This window comes from Phoca vitulina, unplaced genomic scaffold (assembly GCF_004348235.1).
Source record: "Phoca vitulina isolate PV1807 unplaced genomic scaffold, GSC_HSeal_1.0 scaffold45, whole genome shotgun sequence".
Classification (NCBI taxonomy): Eukaryota; Metazoa; Chordata; class Mammalia; order Carnivora; family Phocidae; genus Phoca; species Phoca vitulina.
Window position 1 is genome coordinate 5587035 of NW_022589748.1, and position 19661 is coordinate 5606695.

Consider the following 19661-nt stretch of genomic DNA (forward strand, 5'->3'; position numbering starts at 1 on the left):
TTCTACACACTCTACAACTGGGGAGGGGGCGGGGGCGGAGGGAGCCCAGCGGGCCACGTGATCCAGCCGACCGGGGCCGCGGGGGCGGGAGCGCGCGCCGAGCGAGGCGCGGGGAGGGCGGGGGCGCGTGCGCGCGCGCGTGCGGGCGGGCGCGGGGCTGGGCTGAGGCGGGCGGCGGCGGTGGGCCGGCCGCGGAGGGGGAGGAGCGGGAGCTGAGCGAGGCGGGCGGGCGGAGGATGGGGCCGTGCCCGGGCTCCCGCTGCAGCCGCCCGGGGACACGCCGTGCACCCTCCGGCTCGGGGCTCTCGCGGCGGTGGCGGCGGCAGCGTTAGCGGCGGCGGCGAGAGCGGCGTTCCCGGCGCTTCCTGGCCGCGCTTCTCCCTCGGGCTGGGCGAAGAGAAGAGGCAGCGGCGGCGGCGGCACATCGGTGTCTCTCCCGCTGGAGATTTCTTTCTGCTTTCCTCGTCGACTGACTCACCCCCTCCCTTTTTTGAGGAAGGGTGACCTCTTCTCTGGGACTGGAAAAAAATTTTTTTTGAGGGGTGGGGGGTGGGTGGCAGCGTCAGGGTCTGCTTCTTCTCTTCTTTCATCTCCTCTCCTCCCCCCTCCAGGACCGAAAAGCGAGCCCCACAACTGCTCCAGCATCCTCCTTCCCTTCCTCCACCTCCCTTCTCCTCCACCTCTTCCAGTTTCGCCCTCTCCCCTCCCAATTATTTCATTATTATGCTTCCCTCTCTGGGGGGTCTCGTCCCTCTCAGGTCACTCGGAAGCCTTGGCCTCCCTTGGATGCATTTCTTAAAAATTTTGGAGCCTGGGAGTGAGTTTTCTCTGAGGCGTGTGTGAGAGGCGGCGGGGGTGTTTTCCTGCGCGAGGGGCGGGTGAAGTTCATTGCCCCCACTTTCCCGCGACCTTTTCGGACCCGGTTTCGAATCGGGGGGCCGGCGTTTTTCGGGGGGCGGGGGGCGCGGCGGAGAATGGCCGCGGGGAGGGCTCCCCGGAGCCTCCCAGTCTCTTGATCAAAGCATTCCGCTATTCTGATTTATTGCCTGCTTGGTGAGTTATTTTTTTTGCCTCTAAAGGAGACCTGTGTGTTCAGCCATTACTTTGCTCGGCGCTGCTCACAGGAATCTCCGACCCGCGGTGCTGTGGGGAGCCCCGCACTTGGGCTCCTCGCCTCTCGCCCTCGCTCCCGTCCCTCCTCCCTCTCTCCGCCCCTTCCCCCTTCTCTTTCTCCTCTCTTTCTTCCCCTCTCTCCCTTCTTTCGGCCGCCGTCTCCCCCGCGCCCTCCACGGGGCGGAGGGAAGCCGAGGAGGGGGAGGGAGGGGTTGGTGTCAATTTTTTTGTGTGGCCGCGGCCGGAGCCTGTGGCGGGCGGGCGGCGAGCGGGGAGACCCCGGCGCGGCAGAGCCATGGATGGCCCGACGCGGGGCCATGGACTCCGCAAAAAGCGGCGGTCGCGGTCGCAGCGAGACCGGGAGAGGCGCTCCCGGGGCGGGCTGGGGGCCGGCGCGGCCGGCGGCGGCGGGGCCGGCCGGACCCGGGCGCCCTCGCTCGCCTCGTCGTCGGGCTCCGACAAGGAAGACAATGGGAAGCCCCCGTCCTCCGCCCCGTCCCGGCCCAGACCCCCGCGGAGGAAGCGGAGAGAGTCCACCTCGGCCGAAGAGGACATCATTGATGGATTTGCCATGACCAGCTTTGTCACTTTTGAAGCGCTGGAGGTAAGGGGGACCCCCTCCCCCCGGTTTCCCTTTATGCACGACCCCACTCGGCTGCGCCCGGCTCCGCTACCTCCCCCGCCGCGCTCCGGTCTGTCTGGCTGTCTGTCTGTCTAGGCTGAGGTCTTATTGTTGGGGGGAGAGCTGGGGGCGCGGACAGACAGGCAGCAGGAGGGAATCGCAAAGCCGTGCCTGGTCTCCTCGTTTCCTCGTTCTCGCTCGCCTTTCGCCTGCGCCCCCTCCCCGCACCCCCTCCTCAGCAGATGGGCAGGGAGAAAGGGGTTCAGGCATCACAACAATGCGCCCCCCTCCACGGATAGCTCTGCCCCTACTCCTTCCTCCTCTCCCTCCCCAATCATGGCTTCTTGGCTGGTGGAAGTCTCTTTGCTGGGTTTGGGGCGCCTGTGGACGGTTCTCTGTGTGCTTTCTACAGAACCATATGTCCGTGTGTGTGTGTCTGTATAGTATATACCTTTCCTGGTTCTGGGTGTCCTCGGGACTGGAGACTGATGGGGTTTTGTGGTTTCTTTGCCCCCCTCCCCTGCTTTTTTTTTTTTTTTTTTTTTGGTGAAGCTGGGGAAGGGGGCGTTTTCTCTCGGTTGGGAGAAAGGAGGGAGGAGGGGAGAGAAGAGAGGAAAGGATGGAATATCTCCCTGTATTCTATGTGGGGCTATTACAGAAAGGGTTAATTATAATATCTATACACATAGGAACATTTGTGTGTGTGTGTGTGTGTGTGTGTGTGTACACGAGCAGTTTGGTTAAAGGACAGAAAAAGGTACACCAGGGAAGACTGGTGGGAGGAAGGAATAAAATCCTAGCTGGTATCTGAAGGGCTTGTCACCGAATTGTCCCTCTCCCTTTCCTCTTTTTGTGTTTTCTTTTCTTTTTCTTTCTGATTGGCTTTGTGTGTGTGTGTGTGTGTGTATGTGTATGTGTATGTGTGTCTTTCTTTATTCCTTGGGCACCTGCAGCGTTCATTTCCAAATGCACATTTTCCTGCCAGCTACCGGCTCCTGGGGGGGGTGGGTAGACAGAGACTGTCCAGGGGCCTGGGGTAAACTATCTTTACCTGGAGGGTTCAGATTTGGTGCTGGCATCAGTCATTGGCCTCCACAGATGTAACCCCCTTTCTTCCCCCCCACGTCCCTGTCCCCACCCCCAACACACCACACACACACACAAGGCTTTGAGATTCTGCAGAGTTGGTCCCGCTTTCTTAAGCACAAAACCCAGATAGGAGTTGGTTTCTAGTATTTCATGCACCTGATGTGATGGTTTGAGGTTCCTGAAGGAAACTTTTCCCTTTCCGTTTGGTTTTTTTTGCTGTTATTATGGTATTGTTTGAGACGATCAGATGGAAGCTTTGTTAATGACAGCTTAAATCGCACATGCAGTAACTGTACAGGTTTAGATTGCTGGTTCTGCATGTGTGTTTGGGTGTCAGGTCTAAATATTTTTAAAAAGGAAGCCTTCCTGTCAGGGCTGTTCTTTTCTCTTTGAACTGCTTTTTGGTTGGGCCGCTGGTGGTCGTGGTGGTGGTGGTGGTGGTGGTGGAGGAGGATGGTGGCCAGTGGTTGGGGAGGAAAGGAGGTTGGTGGTGGTGGTGGTATTGGTTGCCATAGATTTTGATGTTAGAGATTGAATCAGTTGCCCTTTGGTTCTAGAACTTGTGATTATTGGCTAAAATGGATCTTACACAATTATTTTGAGTGTTGAAGCTCACCACTTATTAGGATAATTCTAACTGTGGCTTTAACTTTGCCAAGGTGGGAGGGTACTGTACAGCGTGACCTCTCCCTCGATTTGAAATAGGGATCGAAATGGCAGCATGTATCCTAATAGGAAATGCCGCCTAGAATTTGGTTCGCCATTGCTATCTGTGGTTGGTTTAGGACATTATTTGTAAGAGCTGGTTACAAGTGGTTCTGCTTTCTGCATGGCTATTCTGGGTTGCTGTGTGGCCCCTCACAGTAAGTAAGTTAAGAGGAGCCTGCATTTTCCCATGAACATTTTTGAAGGCCAAGTAAAGATAGATAATGACTTATGCAGTTGGGTTTTTTTTTTTTTTATTGTTTCTACTTTTAACAGATATTTGACTGGGCTTGAGATGTATACGTCTATCCATTTAGCTTTTGAGAGAAAATGTGCCCATTCTGGTTTCTTTGGAGTTTTAAAAAACTTTTAATTTTTAGAGAAGATCAAGTTCAGAGTGTAGCATTAATAACATTCCTTTCCTTGCTGTGGTTATTTTTTCTGCTGCTTTTCCAGATTCAAAGCCCAGGTTACTTTGGTTAGCTGAATGCTGTGCTACCTTCATATTTAAATACCATCTACATATCTGTATGTAGGTTTAAAAGGTCTAACTTTTTAAAAAGTTCCCTTAAAACTTTACAGAAAAATTTAAACATATACAAAAGTAGAGAGAACAGTATAATAAACTCTAATATTCCCAACACCCAGGTTCAACAACTACCAACTCGTGTCTCATCTTGTTTCATCTGTATCCCATCTACTCCCTGCTCCCAGATGGGATATGAGAAATAAGTAAATATTTCTGTATGTATCTCTAAATGTAATGACTCATAAAAGAAAACCCACCAGAAACTCTACAGTTCCATTATCACACCTACATAAATTAACAACAGTCTTCTAATATTCTCAACTATCCTGTCACTATTCACATTTAAGAGGCCTGGCTTTTGTAGGAAAGCTATAAATAAACTTTTCATATTAAAAACATGCAGTGGGGAATAAAAATCATCATACATGTCTGGTTCTGTGGGAAAAGTTGGATCCGTTTGCTGCTTAGCACATTTGTGTGCCTGTTGGATGGTCAGACATACGTGTGTAGTGACTATTAAAACCTCTGGTGTCTCACTGTTCTCAGTTTACAAGATTTACTGAACTATCACCACGAAATATGAGGATTTATTGGGAAATAGGCAAGTAAACTATGAACTTGGACAGAAATACATGTTAATGGAGTGCTTGTCAATGTTAGGAATTATTGTAGATGCCAAGAGTTACCATTAGGTACCATAAGTACCTAATACGTTTTTGTGCCTTGTGTTTAGAAATGAAATCAGTTGTCACCACGTATCACCAGGGCTGCTGCTAGTATGATGTGATAAGAAACTAGAAATCTTGGCTTGCACAGCTAGGCTTGGAACTTATGCTGGCTCCGAGTACTAGCCAGCAAACTGTGGAGGTGCGTACTTAGAATGTTAACGGGTTTATTTGACTCCATGATTTTGTCCTGAGTAGCTGATTTTGACTTCCCTTTTAAAGAAGAGGCTCCTAAGTCATGATGAAGTGTGCCAATAAAAACGGTTCCAGTTCAACTATGGTTTTACTGATACTGGAGTAAAAGCAAGAAACTTGCCTAATGAGAACCTGCATTTTTAAGTTGATTATTTTTCACTATCGTCTGATTTTTATTTAAGATGATGAAAGCTATAGGAGTAGTTTGAGAAGTCCCACACTTTATAGGCAGTGAAACTGGCTGAGGTCGTTTCATATTCTGCAGGGATACTTGTCTCGAGTAATTGTGCCCTGAAGTTCAAGTAGATGATTGTGAAGAGTCTCATGATAGAAGATAAGAGGGTAGGTGAGGAGGCTAAAGTTGAACGTGGTGTTCTTTTCATTATGCATTTGAGAAGCAGGATTACCATTTGGATATGATATTGTTTATTTGAATATTTTTTGAGTGATAGGTTGAGAGCGAATATCCTCAGATACCATGCCTCATTTTTTTTTTAAATGGCTTCCAGCCAACGAAATCTAAATGGAAATGTTGGGGTTCTAGTAGTGTCTGTACCCTGATGTGCCAGATAACACTGCCTTTCTGTTCTTACTTGGGTTTCTTTCTGTGTAATCTTGATTAGGAAGCCACATGAACACCATGGCTGAAAATTTCACTTTGCAAATCCATCATTTCCCCTCCCTGTTATGCATTGGGTTTTAAGGGCAGCCTCTTTCTGTAAAACTGACCAAGGGAAGCAGAGATGAAGTTGGTGGGATTAGCAGACAGGAAGCCAGTTGGAGTTTTGCAGGCTTGTGAAAATGAAGGAAGACTTATTTCTGGTGGTTAGAGGATCAAACCAAGACTTTCATGTGGTCTTCATTTCCTAGTTGTTTCAGGGCTTACCTACACATTGGTAACATAAATAGGCTGTGCAGAATTTGATGTACTTACAAGATACCGTAATTTACTATGGTCAAATCTCACATACTTCACTTGTTTAAAAAACAACATTAGTCATGTTCCTTGTATCAGCAAATATTTACGGAGTGCCTAGAAAGAGTGGAAAGAAACCTAAAATATATGTAGCGTCTTGAAGGAGTATGTAGTTGATAAATTAAGTCCAGCATTTATAAAATAATTTTGAAACGGGCGCTCAAATGTCTAATACCAACTAAGTGCAGTGAGCCTTCAGAGAAGGAGTAGTGAGATAGGCTGAAGTGTTCGAGAAGGCTTCTTGGTGAAGATGGGGCCTAGAAGGTTGAAGAAATTTGGATAGATAGGGAGTGGGGGATGGGGAGAGCAGTCTAAGGAGAGGGAATCCTGAGGAAGCACAGCAACAAGAGGATTGAGAAGATGCTATTTGATTAGGGCTTGGGGGCAAGGAAGGGCTGGTAGAAATGAGTTGACAGAATTGTGTAAGTGGACACCTTTGCAGACCCATGTTCCAAGCTTGGCCCTCCTAACTAGTTGACAGACTTGGGGAAGTTACTCTCTAAAAGCATATTTTCTTCATTCCTTAGTTGAGAGGTTTAGACTAATTTTAGAGCACAGGTACCCAAGATGGAAGGGAGCCTATCTCTGCTGGATGTTCATAAGTTGTGTTCCGGATCAAAAAAAGTGTGATCTACTCTCAAGTTGTTTTGGAACTTGAGGGGCAAGACAAAATTAAATGGGTGACTTGTTCTGCCAGAATGAAAGGTCTTTTTATTATGCAAATGTGAATTTTGAATATCAGAGAAGGCAATGTGGATGTGCCTTATTTCCTAAACTTATTTGACCACAGGGCACTCTTACTCTTGGCATTGTAATCCATAATCCAATATGGGGAATGCCGGAAAAGATCTCCAAGGTCCCCTCCAGATCTTGGAACTTGGTGGTCTCTGAGTATAGGGTGAGTGGGCTGGTGATAGACGACTTTGGACGATCAGGCCCAGAAGTTTGGAGTTGGAGTGGAGGCTGCTGCTTAAGTGGGAGTGCTAAGGGGAAGGGGAGTTGAAAATAATGATGAGTAGTCCACTTTTCCTCCAGCTCCCTTGTCCCACCTGGTGTCAGTTCTTTCATTGATTGTTAGCAACCCCACCATGAGGTGAGTGTTGGTGAGTGATTCTCATTAATAGCCCTTCCGGTGTGATAGCAATCCTGATGCAGCAGTTCTGATGCCACCAAGCTGCCCTCCAGCCAGTGTGTTTTATTGTCTCTTAGTCCCTTCTGTTTTCCTGTATGGCTGCTTTTAGCAAGCTGGGAAAGAAGGTTGGATGACAGAGGACGTTGACAGTGATGTTAAAATAAAGGTTTCAGATTATTTGCCTTTTGCTCGCTTATGTATGAACTGTAGTTCAAGAAAGATCAGAACCCTTCTGCTGTTACACAACCGGGGAAAGCTGTAGAGCTCTGTTTTCAGTGGATTTTTCACTTTCTATCTTAGGAAGTTTGGGATGGGACTACAGAGTAAATGGGTCAGTTCCAGCATTTCACTTCTGAAAGTATGCATAGCCCTAGGATCTGAGGCATTTCTAAGTGGTGAGAAAGTTTTCATAAAAGGAAGAGTGGGAATAATGTGCTTGGTTATGAATTCAGGTATTTTACTGTAGGTACTGAATTTGAGTATTTTACCATACGAGGCAGAGCATCAGTTCAGGTGTGTTTATGTGAGAAGAGGTTGAAGATTGTGATATGATGGTTCCATGTGGCTTGTGTTACTTCTTGAGATAGACTACTTCACTTCTTTTTTTGGAAGTATGACAGGCTATAAATGAACCCATAAATTTAAAAAATGAATCACAAAGTTAGTGATTAGCCTTTGATCCTCTGACAGTGTTCTCTTGAAAAGGGGTTAAAAAAACCCCTGAACATTCACCATGATTCAAGGAGCATTGAGGGTGATAAAGATTCTGTACTTCTATACAACAGTACTATATATTGTGAAAATTAGTTTGAGAGAATGTTAGGATTGGATATGTCCCCAGACAAAATAATAGTTGAGGCCAGCTGTTAAGGAATAATTTAGGTCCCAATGGCTACAAACTTTGGAAGCTTTTGGACAGAGGGTCTGTAGCACTTCTTGATGGGAGGTGTGTGGGTGTGTGTCCACTTGCAGAGGGTGGCGGATGGTGGGTTAGTGGCTTTACATTTTATTTTACCTTTATGCTGTGATTAGTCAAAATACACTAAATGTAGCCTAATTATGTGAAGGTGCCTCATGCTAATTTTTTTTTTCTTCTCAAGAAACAATTTTTTTTTTTCAGGTTTAAGATTGAGCCTAATATTCTGTAGATATAGGAAAAAGAACTTGGTAATGGGATAGCAACTGTTCATTTGAGGAAGTTCTGGAAAAAAATGAGGTAGATTCTGAAATCAGGATTTGAAAACTCTCAGATAATTGAAGTTTGGAAGAGCAAGATGGGAATTAATTTGGTGAAACCCAAGACAGGAGAGGATCAAAAACAATTTAGGGACATTGTTAGCTGGGTCAGAACTGTTTTTCTTATACAGTCTGCACCTGTTCCATGAGTAGATGCATGCAGATTTTTTTTTTCCCCCTTGGAAGAGGGGCATAGAATTTTAAGGCTGGTGGGAGACTGAATTTGTCTTTGTTCTTCCAGGTCTGAGCTGTGTTCTTCCTTCATTTTTTCTAACAGGCCTGCAGGATGGGGGGTATGCTGTCAGTAAGTTATCATTGTTAAGGTCACAGAGAATAGGTCCTCTTTATGCTGTTAGTAACTGAGGAGGGGGAGAGTGGATTTCACATAGTTTGGGTGTCTTTGCTTGCTTAGGAGGAGACGAGGCAAGTGTGGGCCTCTGTGGCTCAATCATCTTTAGGTTTCTAGTTCTATCCTTTGCAAGGTGACCTGTAGCCTGAAAGCATATGTCTTGCTGCTTTTCTTTGCAGGTGTTTATTTCACAGATTAGTGTATGTAGCAGTCTCATTGTGGGATCCATTTAGATTCTGTACCTACCCACTGCTTGCCTTCTTCCTTCCTTCCCTCCCTCCCTCTCTGCATCCCTCCCTCCCAACTTCCCTTCCTTCTTTCTTTGTTCCTTTACTGAGGTAGAACTATCAATTATAAATGCAATTGCTAAAAGCTAATGGATTTAGGAAGTTGCAGATGAAAGGTGGAAACTTTAAAATTCCACACTTTTATTGAGTTTCACCTGTCTGAAGGACTCTGATGTGAGGGTAAATTGCTTGCCACAGTTTTCTGGGCTGTTAACAGCTCATCATTCTGATTTCTCATTCATATCTGAACTCCAGTTAGAATCTGCCTGAGCAAACACAAATTACCAACTGGTACATACAAATATATTTTTAAATACTTGACTGTCATTTTAGCTTGCCACTATACCTCATGGTGTCATATCTCCTTGGTACCTTTATTAAGAGCCTTGGAAAACCCAAGTGCAGTAAAATGGAGTCACGAGAAGAGAAGGGGAAAGCCCACAGGTTGTAAGTAGTGAAAAATGGCTAATGCAGGTTGGGATTCAGTTTTGGCAGAAAGCCTTAAAATTGCAGGTACTTTGTGATTGGTGTTAACTGAGGCATTTTGAAATGACCTGGGCTAGATACAGAAGCACAGCCTGTGAAGACAGATTGTGACTCTTGGTTATATGGGTGAAATCTGATACTCTTCCATTGGCAGGATATCTGAATCTGGGATAGGGTTTAAGACAATGCCAGGGTCAAGTTGTGATGACACCTGAGGGTTGTCATCTTCCTCGTCCCCCCACACCTACCTGCCACTTAGACACAGCACCAACCTCCCGACCTCATTTTAGGTTTCTGCAGAGTTTCCGATGGCAGTGATATTTTAGAGCTTGAAAAGAGAAATTAAGAGTCCAGTATTGCAGTTATCCCTCAATAGTTACACTGAAGTAGGAATTTTTTGGTTGTTTGCTGGGTCCCTGTTCAGTTATGCTTGCTGGCTAAAGGTGGTTCAGTGAATATTTTTCTATAGTAAAAAAAACTGAGTAAGAAAAGACATGAGGGGGGTGCCTGGGTAGCTCAGTCTTAAGCATCTGCCTTCGGCTCAGGTCATGATCCCAGGGTCCTGGGATCGAGCCCCACATCGGGCTCCCTGCTTGGTGGGAAGCCCGCTTCTCCCTCTCCCGCTCCCCCCATTGCTTGTGTTCCTTCTCTTGCTGTGTCTCTCTCCATCAAATAAATAAATAAATAATAAATAATGAAAAAGAAAAGACATAAGGAAGAACGAAAATGTAAATGAAACAACGGGGATTAGATTCTCACTTGTTTTCCAGCCACATGCTCACAGTCCAGCTTCCGTTGACGAAAATGACGAAAATAACGAAGGTCCGGATTGTGCTGTTCTAAGAAATGATTTTGTATCATTCAAGTGAAAGGAGACTTTCACTGGGGCAAAAGGGGAAACACGTGTGTGGTATTGTGCATTGCTGCATATTGCAAAGTTGGCTCCTTGCTCGTTGCTTATGGGGATTTGATTACTTGTCAAAATTACATTTTGAAATTAATGTGCAGAGCTACATCTTTAGGGGTTGTTATTCTAAAGTTAGGACCTCAGCTTTTTTTAGAGCAGCCTTCTAATCCATTTCACTCCAGTCTTTGTTGGCTGATGTGCTTTCCAAGCCGGGAGTGGTGTTAGAGGCACAGATGTTGTCTTTAGTGATGTAGTTCTACCTCTTATTTTGCAAATGAAAACACAGCCCAGAGGGGTTAATTGACCTGCTCAAGATCACACTGGGAGTTATGGCTCTCACTGTTATCCACTGAAGCTAGGAGACCGCTTCTGCTTTGTACTTGGATTCCCAAGGACTGGGAACCTGAGAAGGAGGTTTTTTAAAAACAAAAATAATAATGCAAATGAAGACGAATGCCCATGATTATAAAGCTTCCTATTTTTTTCTGAGAAATTTTCTGATTATTACTCAGTATCAAGAACCTTCTAAAAGCATTCTGCTCCCTCCCCATTGTATCACCCTGTAATTCATTGGCCTTTCTCTGTGGGTACATTAGTCTTTTCTAAACGACCTCCCTCTACTCCCCATAAAGAGGACGTAGATGGAAAAGTAAATATTAGAGTGATGATGTGAGGTTTCCTTATTCTTGAATGTCCAGTGGAAAGGTGCAGTAGTTATTTGGGTATAAGAAGACTTTCATATGGGCTACTTAAAATTGTAACGTTTTATTTGGATATAGTATTTTTCTTCAGCCTGGTACCCAGAGAAACTCAGAGCCACTTAATGGCATTGCTAGCAAAATATTTGAAGTGAATTTAGGAGTGTAGTTGAATTAAAGTCTCAACCAAACTTTTCTTCTGAAGAAGAAAGACTCAAAATATTAAATCCATATGACGTGTTGGCTAAGGCATCTTGCCTGTTTATTGCTGAACCAGAAAATTTATAACAACTGTTTGTCATGTGTATATATTTATAGCCATTCATATAATGAAAAGAAGTTTTCATGAGATTGTAATAACATATCAAGATGGATGTAATTAAAACAGAAGCAGATTGACACCCTGAATTAAATGCAAACCATAAACCAGGATACCTGAGCATTGTGCCTCACGTATTTGCTGAAGGGGGCAGTCAGCCAAATATGCAAATAAGAAGACATTGATGAATTTCCCTGGGTGTGTGTGTGGTTGCAGAGAACCCAACTATTTTATTAATCTTTTATCAAGCATTGTTTAGGTTTGCAGCAGCAATGGAATGTATTAATTTGGCAGACCAAATAGCTTAGGACCAGAAAGTAGGAAATAATAAGGAGACATGATTGATATACTGCTATAAATAACACATGCTGCTGACAAGGGGGCTGAGTAATCTTTAGATCTGTGCTTGATGTCATGAATGGAGTTGTTAAACCAGGATGTTTGGGTTGAACTTAAGTCAGGGAGGCTACCTCCCATTTAAAATGCAGACCTATCTCTAGTTACACTCTGAACTGATATGTTAACAAAATTGGTGTAAATCGAATTTTTATAAATTGGATCAAATGCATCAAGGGAATCTTACTGTGAAAAAGACGAGTCTTTTTTTTTTTTTTTTTTTTTTTTTTTTTACATCAAGTAGAGTACTCCTCTCTGCAGGGAAGCTGGGATTTTGGTAGTGTGGGTCTCTTTAGATGGGCATTGCTTTCCTTGCGACACTTTTCTGCGTGTGTTCCCTGTGTTCCTGGAAGAAAGTGACTGTGAGATTTGCATTTTCTGTTCAGGTTTCATACCTCACTTGGTCGGTGCTTCCAGGAATAATTGGTGGTTATTTGAATAAGCCCGCATCAGTCAGATTTCAGAGGGTGATTTTCAAGTGTGTGCTAAGGAGGGCTTGCGGCTCTGAATATGGAATATGATTTTCCTGTCTGTTCTTTGGGGGAGTCCAGGGATGTCATAACCACTTCAGAGTCATGATTGTATAGAAACACCCTACCTATAATTTTTCGATACGACAGTTCAGTTTTAAAATTGTAAAGATGCCAAATGCAGGGCTGTATTGTTATTAGGGAAGTCGGTGACATCTGTTATATCTTGTTAACCAGGGGAGGAAAATGCTTTAATCAAAACATCTAATTATGCCCTCTCAACTGATGAAAGATCTTTTGCTAAATTTTTGGAATTGGCCTTAATGGAAGAAGCTGGCCTCTACAGAAACTGTGAAGTAAATTTACTCTTTTTATTTTGAAAAACTCTTACCCTTCACCATGGTGACATAGGATGTTTTCATTTTGTCAAATTGCTCTTATACTGTATGTTGAAAATAGATATTTTCAGAAGTTGTCTAAGCGAGCATGAAGTTTTTGTGTTTGTCCTCCTTCTCACCCCCTATAGCATATGAGGCCCCAGAGGGAGTTTATTTGTCCAGACCTGAGCCTGGGAGGAGATGTGGTGGCTTAGAGCCACCTGGGAGGGCGAGCAAATGATAATTACAGGTGAGAGGCAGGGGGATAATTCAGCCTCTGTTCTGGGAGGTGCGATTTCACACCTGAATGTGGAAACCTGCTATGTTAGACAGTTGTGTACTTTAAAATTTGTTTTATTAGTCTAATATAGAACTGGACCAGATTGTTCCAGGTCACTTTTAGTTGAAGGAACATAACTGTTTTTAAATATTGATTCCAGAAGTATTTCCTGCATTTAAGAGTAGTTTCATACAATATTTGAAAATACGAGAAATTGTTTAACTCAGCCTATCTACACTGCTTCTAGCTCCCTCGATCACTTCTTAAAGAATGACAGTGCGGCTTACTCACTCAAATCAGTCATACTTCAAAACCTATCCAATAAAACCATCCTTTTATCTGTATTTCAAACCACAATTAATCTGCAGCTATTTTGTTCCCAGAATCACAGATGATGATGATGATGATGATGATGATAACATTTATTGATAGTCTTAATGTGGGATATGGATTAGGTCAGAGAAATGCTTTATGTCTTAGCTTTGAGAGTATTTCATTATTTTGAAATGATTTTCCCATGGATTGAGATCTTGGGTCCCCAGCCTAAAGAAGTTTTTGAAGTATTGACCATGACACAATGTACTCTGTGTTTTATTTGGGATCTGGTGGGAAGTTCAAGTGCTATTAATTTTTTCTTGGTCTGTTATATGCTCCATAATGGCTTATTGTGTGTCGCTTGGGAGTATGACTAGAACCTTGGAAAAGACAGCCAGAGTTTTTTCCCCTAAATTTCTAATATATTGTGTTATTTTCCTCTATTCTCTACCTTTAGCTTCTGTACTTTGCCTACATATATCATTTATATGAAGTTCTTAGAATTGTTGCTTCTGTTACTCGATAATCCATGCATAGTAGGTACTCAGTGCTTATTTACAGTTAACCTATTTATACAAAAATGCCATGAAAAGACATTTTTGAAAAGGGAGCCACTGTTTACTGAGTATTTACCCTGGGCCAGGCATTGTGCTCAGAATTTTGCATTCACTATCTCTTTAGAGCTACCTCATGGAAAAAAAAAAAAAAAAAAAAAAGAAGAGAAAGAAAGAAAGATTTCCCTATTTTACAGTTGAAGAAACTAAAGCTCGGAGAGGTTCAGTCAGCTTGCCCAAGGTCAGTATGAGAGAGGCAGGAAATGCAGCGGTTTATACCTGACCTAAAAGTTTGTGCTCCTTGCCCCTTTCTACCCTTCTTTTTACTACAGGTTCATTTTGTGGGAGAGTTCCAGATGGGTCTCTGGTAGACCACATTTGTTCCTTGCTGCTGAAAATTGTCTTGGTTACAGAGGATTTTTCTAGATGTAATAATAGGATTTAGGGAGGGGAGAGTACCTCACCATTTTTGGGGAAATTATTTTCTTTTTAAGTGCTGGAGCTCACAGTAGGTGGCTGCATCTACAAGTATATTTGTTATTGGGTTGTTTTTTTTTTCTTTCTCTCCCTCTCCCTCCCTCCCCCCACCTTTCGCTGTTTATCCCTGTATTAAAATCTGACCTTTTCCCAGGTCACATTGCTCAGGTAGATTTTAAGCCTTTGTCAAAGGCAAGGGTTCAGGCTCATAGTGTTGAGGATTACTGCGTGCCAGTCCTTATACTAAATCCCTTCATATACTTAGCTCACTAATTTCATACCACAGCCCCCTGAAGCAGAAGGGTAAAATTGGAGAGGGGACTGGCACCCTCTCAACAGGTTACTGTGGGCATAAGCTTATTTTCTACTATAGATTCCTAAGTATTTTGTCTTGTCTGGTTCTATTTATTCTAGGAAGTAACTTCTCTTGGCAGTAAAACAGACCTTACTGCTAGGTTTTTGTTTTTGTTTTTTAACTGATAGGTACTCTATTCTTCCTGATGGAAAACCATACTAAATAGTTCTTTGCATTTCTTGATATCTGTACCTTGAAGATACCTGGTGACAAATAGTGCATTATTTCCTCTGTCATTGTTTCCTGTCATTATTCTAAGCACATTTGCAAATCGTTCTCTCCCATTCCCCATTCTACCCTGTGGATGTTTGTTTATGCTACAAAGAGTATGCTAATGACTATGACTGTTAGAGTTGCTTCTTAAGGAAATCCCAGCTGTGATTAGAGTACTGTACATTCTTGTGAAGCCCCCTCCTCTCCTGTGGGCCAAGATGGGGCTCACAAGTTCATGCTCTAGGACTTTAGGATTCAGACCTGGCTGATGACCATCGCTTGAGGAGTAGTAAAACACACACATACACACACGCTCATTTGGGCCTGAAATTTCACAAGATTTCTTGGTGAATATGAAGATCAGTCAAGTTAAACACTTCTCTGAACAGTGTCTTTTTTTGAAGACAGGAGGCAGTTTTTTTTCTTGGAACCATCATGCTCTGAGACATGCGGTATTGCATCTCTCTCTCCCAACTGCTTCAGTGAGCACAGTTATCCTTTTGCACATCCAAGATGGAAATACAGTAGACTTAGTTTTTAGCCCAGTTTGTGATTGTAGGGTAGACCCAAGTCAAAGCATGTCTTTTAAGAATTTAACTATAAAAACCTGCTGTAATGGGAACCATACCTTCAAGTCCAGGGTTTTAAAAGTGATCTCTTACACCTGAATTTTATATATTTGTAAAATATGAGTTCTGTATTACCTCTAGGGCCTGTCTCAGATTATGAACACTGATGTAGGAATTGTGTATTTTTTTTTTTAACTTTTCCTTGTGTTGTTCCTTGCCCCTCTGGTGGTTTGTAATACACCCTTCTGATGTTTTCAATTAAGGGACTGGTAGAGATGGGTGTCGGTTTTGCTCCAGGACAGTGGGTGTCCTCTGTTTACTGTTTACAGATGAACATGACTTTAGCTTTCGTGTTAGGGATTTCTACATCTGCTGCCCATATTTCATCCGTACCCTTATTTCATTTACTATGGTGTACCTGGGATTAGGGACAGGGAAATATGTGTGCTCAGGCTGATTTGGAAATTACACTGTTGAAATACAGCCCATATGGCCATTGTAAAATGGTTAGTACTGCATATAATTGCCTTCCCAACGATGTGCTTTGTCATTACTTCCATCTTCCAAGAAGCTCTCCCGTAGTATGCTGACAGCAATGGCGTCATTAGAAAACATACAGACGTGCAAAGGCATTAAATTGTCTTTAGTTTAAGGATTAGATTACAGTGTTAGAGGATGGGTCACCACGCTTCTAGTCAATAACTCTTGTTTAGTTCAGCACCGCTAGGATGCTGCAGATTTGCAAAGGTCCTGTTGACTTGTTTGCTTAGTGTATTTTATATCTTCTCTGCCGTTTTGCGGAGGTCTTTTAGCTGTGCATAAGACCTCCTCACAGTATTTTAGCCGGTTGGCTTCTCTGGAGTGTTTCTTCCAACTGTTCATGCCTCCTGCAGAGTTCTTCTCTAGGAGACTCCCTCCACCTCTGTTTCCCTGTGTGTAAGGTCATTGGATGAAAAAAAAGATGAAGTAGTGGAGTCAGGAAGCCACAGGTGGCTGCCATGTTACCCAAATTTATATCCTCCATTGTATAACATCTGTCTTCACATGAGTCCTGAGGCCACCATCCTTCTTCTTTACCCCCCGCCGCCCTTGGAAGTGGTGAGAGGCAGGTCCCAGAGGCCCAGGGACCATGTGACAGGGCGTGGAAAGAGACACCCTCCAATCAACCCCTGTCCCGTGGAGTTGGAATTTTTTCCCCTGGCCATTCTTACATGCCTGCTATTTGGTTGTAGATATTTTAGGGATGCAGCAGTTCTGGGACATGGTATGCTTTGAATTTTCAGGGTACTCGATGCAGCTGTCAGTGACTAGTAAGTGAAATCACAGAATGGAAAGTCATTCATCAAATTTAATGTTTCCCTTTGGAGTCTAACAGAAATAATGTGGACTGGGAGAGTTTCTGAGCAGTAAATGACTTTGGAGATCATTTGGTCCGTGGTTTTGGGCACCTCGGGGGGATGCTGAATCAGCTGAGGGGAGGCCCTGACCTCATTTAACCAGAGCTCCACCTTTACCTGTTTTACATATTAGGGTAAGATTCTCTTTGGGAAGTAAAAGGTATCTGGATTCATTTTTTCTCTTATTCAAGAAATGTTTATCAGTCACTTCTAGGTGCTAGGCAGGTACTGTTGTAGGCACAGGGGATGATATGGTGACTGAGAGATACCTGCTGTAACAGAGGTTATAGTCCAGCAGGGTGGGGGACATACTGTCAGTCATAAACACGTAAATATATTGGGTGGTGATGGGTGTTTGAAAGTAGGATAAGGATGTGATAGTGAGCATCGTAGGTGTTTGCAGGTGTGCAGGTAGTTCTTCTCTGCGGAGGTGGTATTTGAACCGAAACCTCCAGGAAGTGAGGGAGCAAGAAATGTGGAGAGTCAGGGGCAGAGGATTCAAGGAGAGGGAAGGCCTGAAGGGAGGAGTGGCTTGGTGTGGGGGGAGCTGTAGGAGGCCGCGGTGGCCAGAGTGGGGCAAGTGAGGAGGAGAGGGGCAGAGACGAGGGAGGGGCCTGTGGGAACTTTTAAACCAGTGTGATTGAAGAAGTTTAAAAGCAGCTGAAAACAATTGTCCAAAGCCCTCATTTCCCAACTGAAAAAAAGTCTTTGAACTTTCCCATGATCACCCAGCTGGTATTAAAACAAGCCCAGATCTAGAACTCACATGTTGTATTCCCTTATGGGAGCTTCCCATTGTACCCTTGCTGCCCCCATTGGTGGCGGGATGTAGGAGCCGTGGCACATCTGTTTTGGAGGCCAGAACACTTGTGTCTCCTCTCCTGTTTATCGGTATGCTTCTTCTGAAAGACATGCTTCAAGAATATACAGAATGCCAATCGTGATCAGTTGGGTAATAGCTTTGTTCTTCAGTGCCAGAATCCACCATCATTGGGTCATTGCTTTAATAACAACAATGATAATAATGGCTAATATTTATCAAGGGCAGTGCACGTGATGTTCATTGCACCCGGAACATTATCACATTTAACCCTCACAGCAACCCTGTAACAGGGAACATATTCCTCATTTTAGAGATGAGGAAGCTCTGGTTCAGAGAAGTGAAGTAACTTCCCCATGGTCGTGTGGCTAGACTGTCTGATTCCAGGGTCTTTACTGCCTTTCTGGGCTGGTCTCTGATAAACTTTCCCTGGAATATGCTTTCTCCACCCCATCTTAGGATGGTTCTAGAGCTGAGCCCTAGGAGTATTATTGTCTTGTCACAACCCTCTTCCATGTCTGCAAATACTTGATTATATAGAGGATTTCACAGCCAGTCTGGCTCAGTCCTGGCAACTCTGCTTATTGTAGGTGGATTACTGGTTAAGCAGATATCTTCAGTCTTTCCGAGCTGAATTTGGAGCGTTTTTCAAGACCTGTACTGTGAAGTGTGTTAACAGAATTTAGGCCAGTGTTTTCAAGTCAGCCGACCCTATTGAAGTGGTTTTAATTTTGTTCTCCAGTGAAATAAAAGCCCCAGACACCACTAGTGACTATACTCCTTAGGAATGTAAAAATCATCTTTTTAATACTTGTGCTTTTGAGGACAAATATATGGTAAGTTTGCTTTAAAATATAGTTGTATAAAAATATGTGTATGTGTGTATATAAAACATAACATAACCAATGCCCATGGACCCACCACTATCTTTAACAAACCTAGGCATTTTACCATACTTAAAATTGCAGGTTATTTTTAGTGTGTACTGTTCTGAAGGGGAAGCGAGTCAACTGTAAGGTTTAGAGCAGAGGATTCTTTAAACTTAACTGCACGTTAGAATCCCCTGGGGAGCTTTAAAAAAGAAGTCCCCGTACCCATGGGAGGATGGAGGGAGCCCCTACCTCATCATCAGAACTTTAAAAAGCTCCCCAGGAGGTTCTGTTGTGCAGTCAGGGTAGAGATCCTCTGTCTGGAGGAAGGTGGCCGTTTTTCTTCACTGGGTTTTCTCAGATGCCCAGTACCAAGCCATGTGATTAGTGAGCTGTACTTCAAGTCTTTTTCATTTTCTCTAATGAACTTTTTAATGTGGTCTGCTCTCCCAAGATTCTGAGGGGTGATGTCCTGGGGTGCTCCTCTCCTGATGCCATCATCCCCCTACCCTGAGATAAACTGGGGATACGTTTACATATTTTGTTAGAAAGCATTTAGAGACTAGGAATGAGGCATTAGAGAGGGGACTGAGACATTCAGAAATGTTGGGAGCTACGGTTGTAAGTGGGTTGAGCTGGAAGTTCTTATAAAACTGCCTTGGGGGCGCCTGGGTGGCTCAGTCCTTAAGCGTCTGCCTTAGGCTCAGGTCATGATCCCAGGGTCCTGGGATCGAGCTCCACATCGGGCTCCCTGCTCCGTGGGAAGCCTGCTTCTCCCTCTCCCACTCCCCCTGCTTGTGTTCCTTCTCTCGCTGTGTCTCTGTCTGTCAAATAAATAAATAAAATCTTAAAAAAAAAAACAAAAACTGCCTTAGAAGTCAGTGGGGACCTAGGGTTTCATTTAGAAAACTTGGAGTCACATGTATCTTTACAGGAAGGCTCTGAGCCATCGATGGCGGATGAGAGCTTTTTGGCCGGAGTCACAGCTTTATCAGTCTTTTGTGGGTTAAGGTGTATAGTAAGGTATCTTCTGCCAACAGAGTGGCCAGCTCTCTGTGGACACATCTGAGGCTGTGACATTTTTCAGAAGTATTGCCAACTCAATTATTTGGGGCCTAATTATCTCCTGTGGGCCTTAGCTTTCTGGGACACCCACACCCCATCCAGTGTACCCATACCCCTTTTGCCCACTCATTCATTC

General features: G+C 44.1%; 1 protein-coding gene across 2 annotated transcripts in view; it reads left to right on the plus strand.

Moving 5' to 3' along the window:
- The first annotated feature begins 224 nt into the window (after window positions 1–224).
- Window positions 225–19661, plus strand: part of AUTS2 (activator of transcription and developmental regulator AUTS2) — a 1108223-nt gene continuing 1088786 nt past the window's right edge. For both annotated transcript variants that reach the window (XM_032430787.1, XM_032430788.1), the window contains exon 1: window positions 225–1717. In XM_032430787.1, the coding sequence (XP_032286678.1) occupies window positions 1409–1717 (309 nt within the window). In that variant the 5' untranslated portion in view covers window positions 225–1408. The remainder of the gene's footprint in view (window positions 1718–19661) is intronic.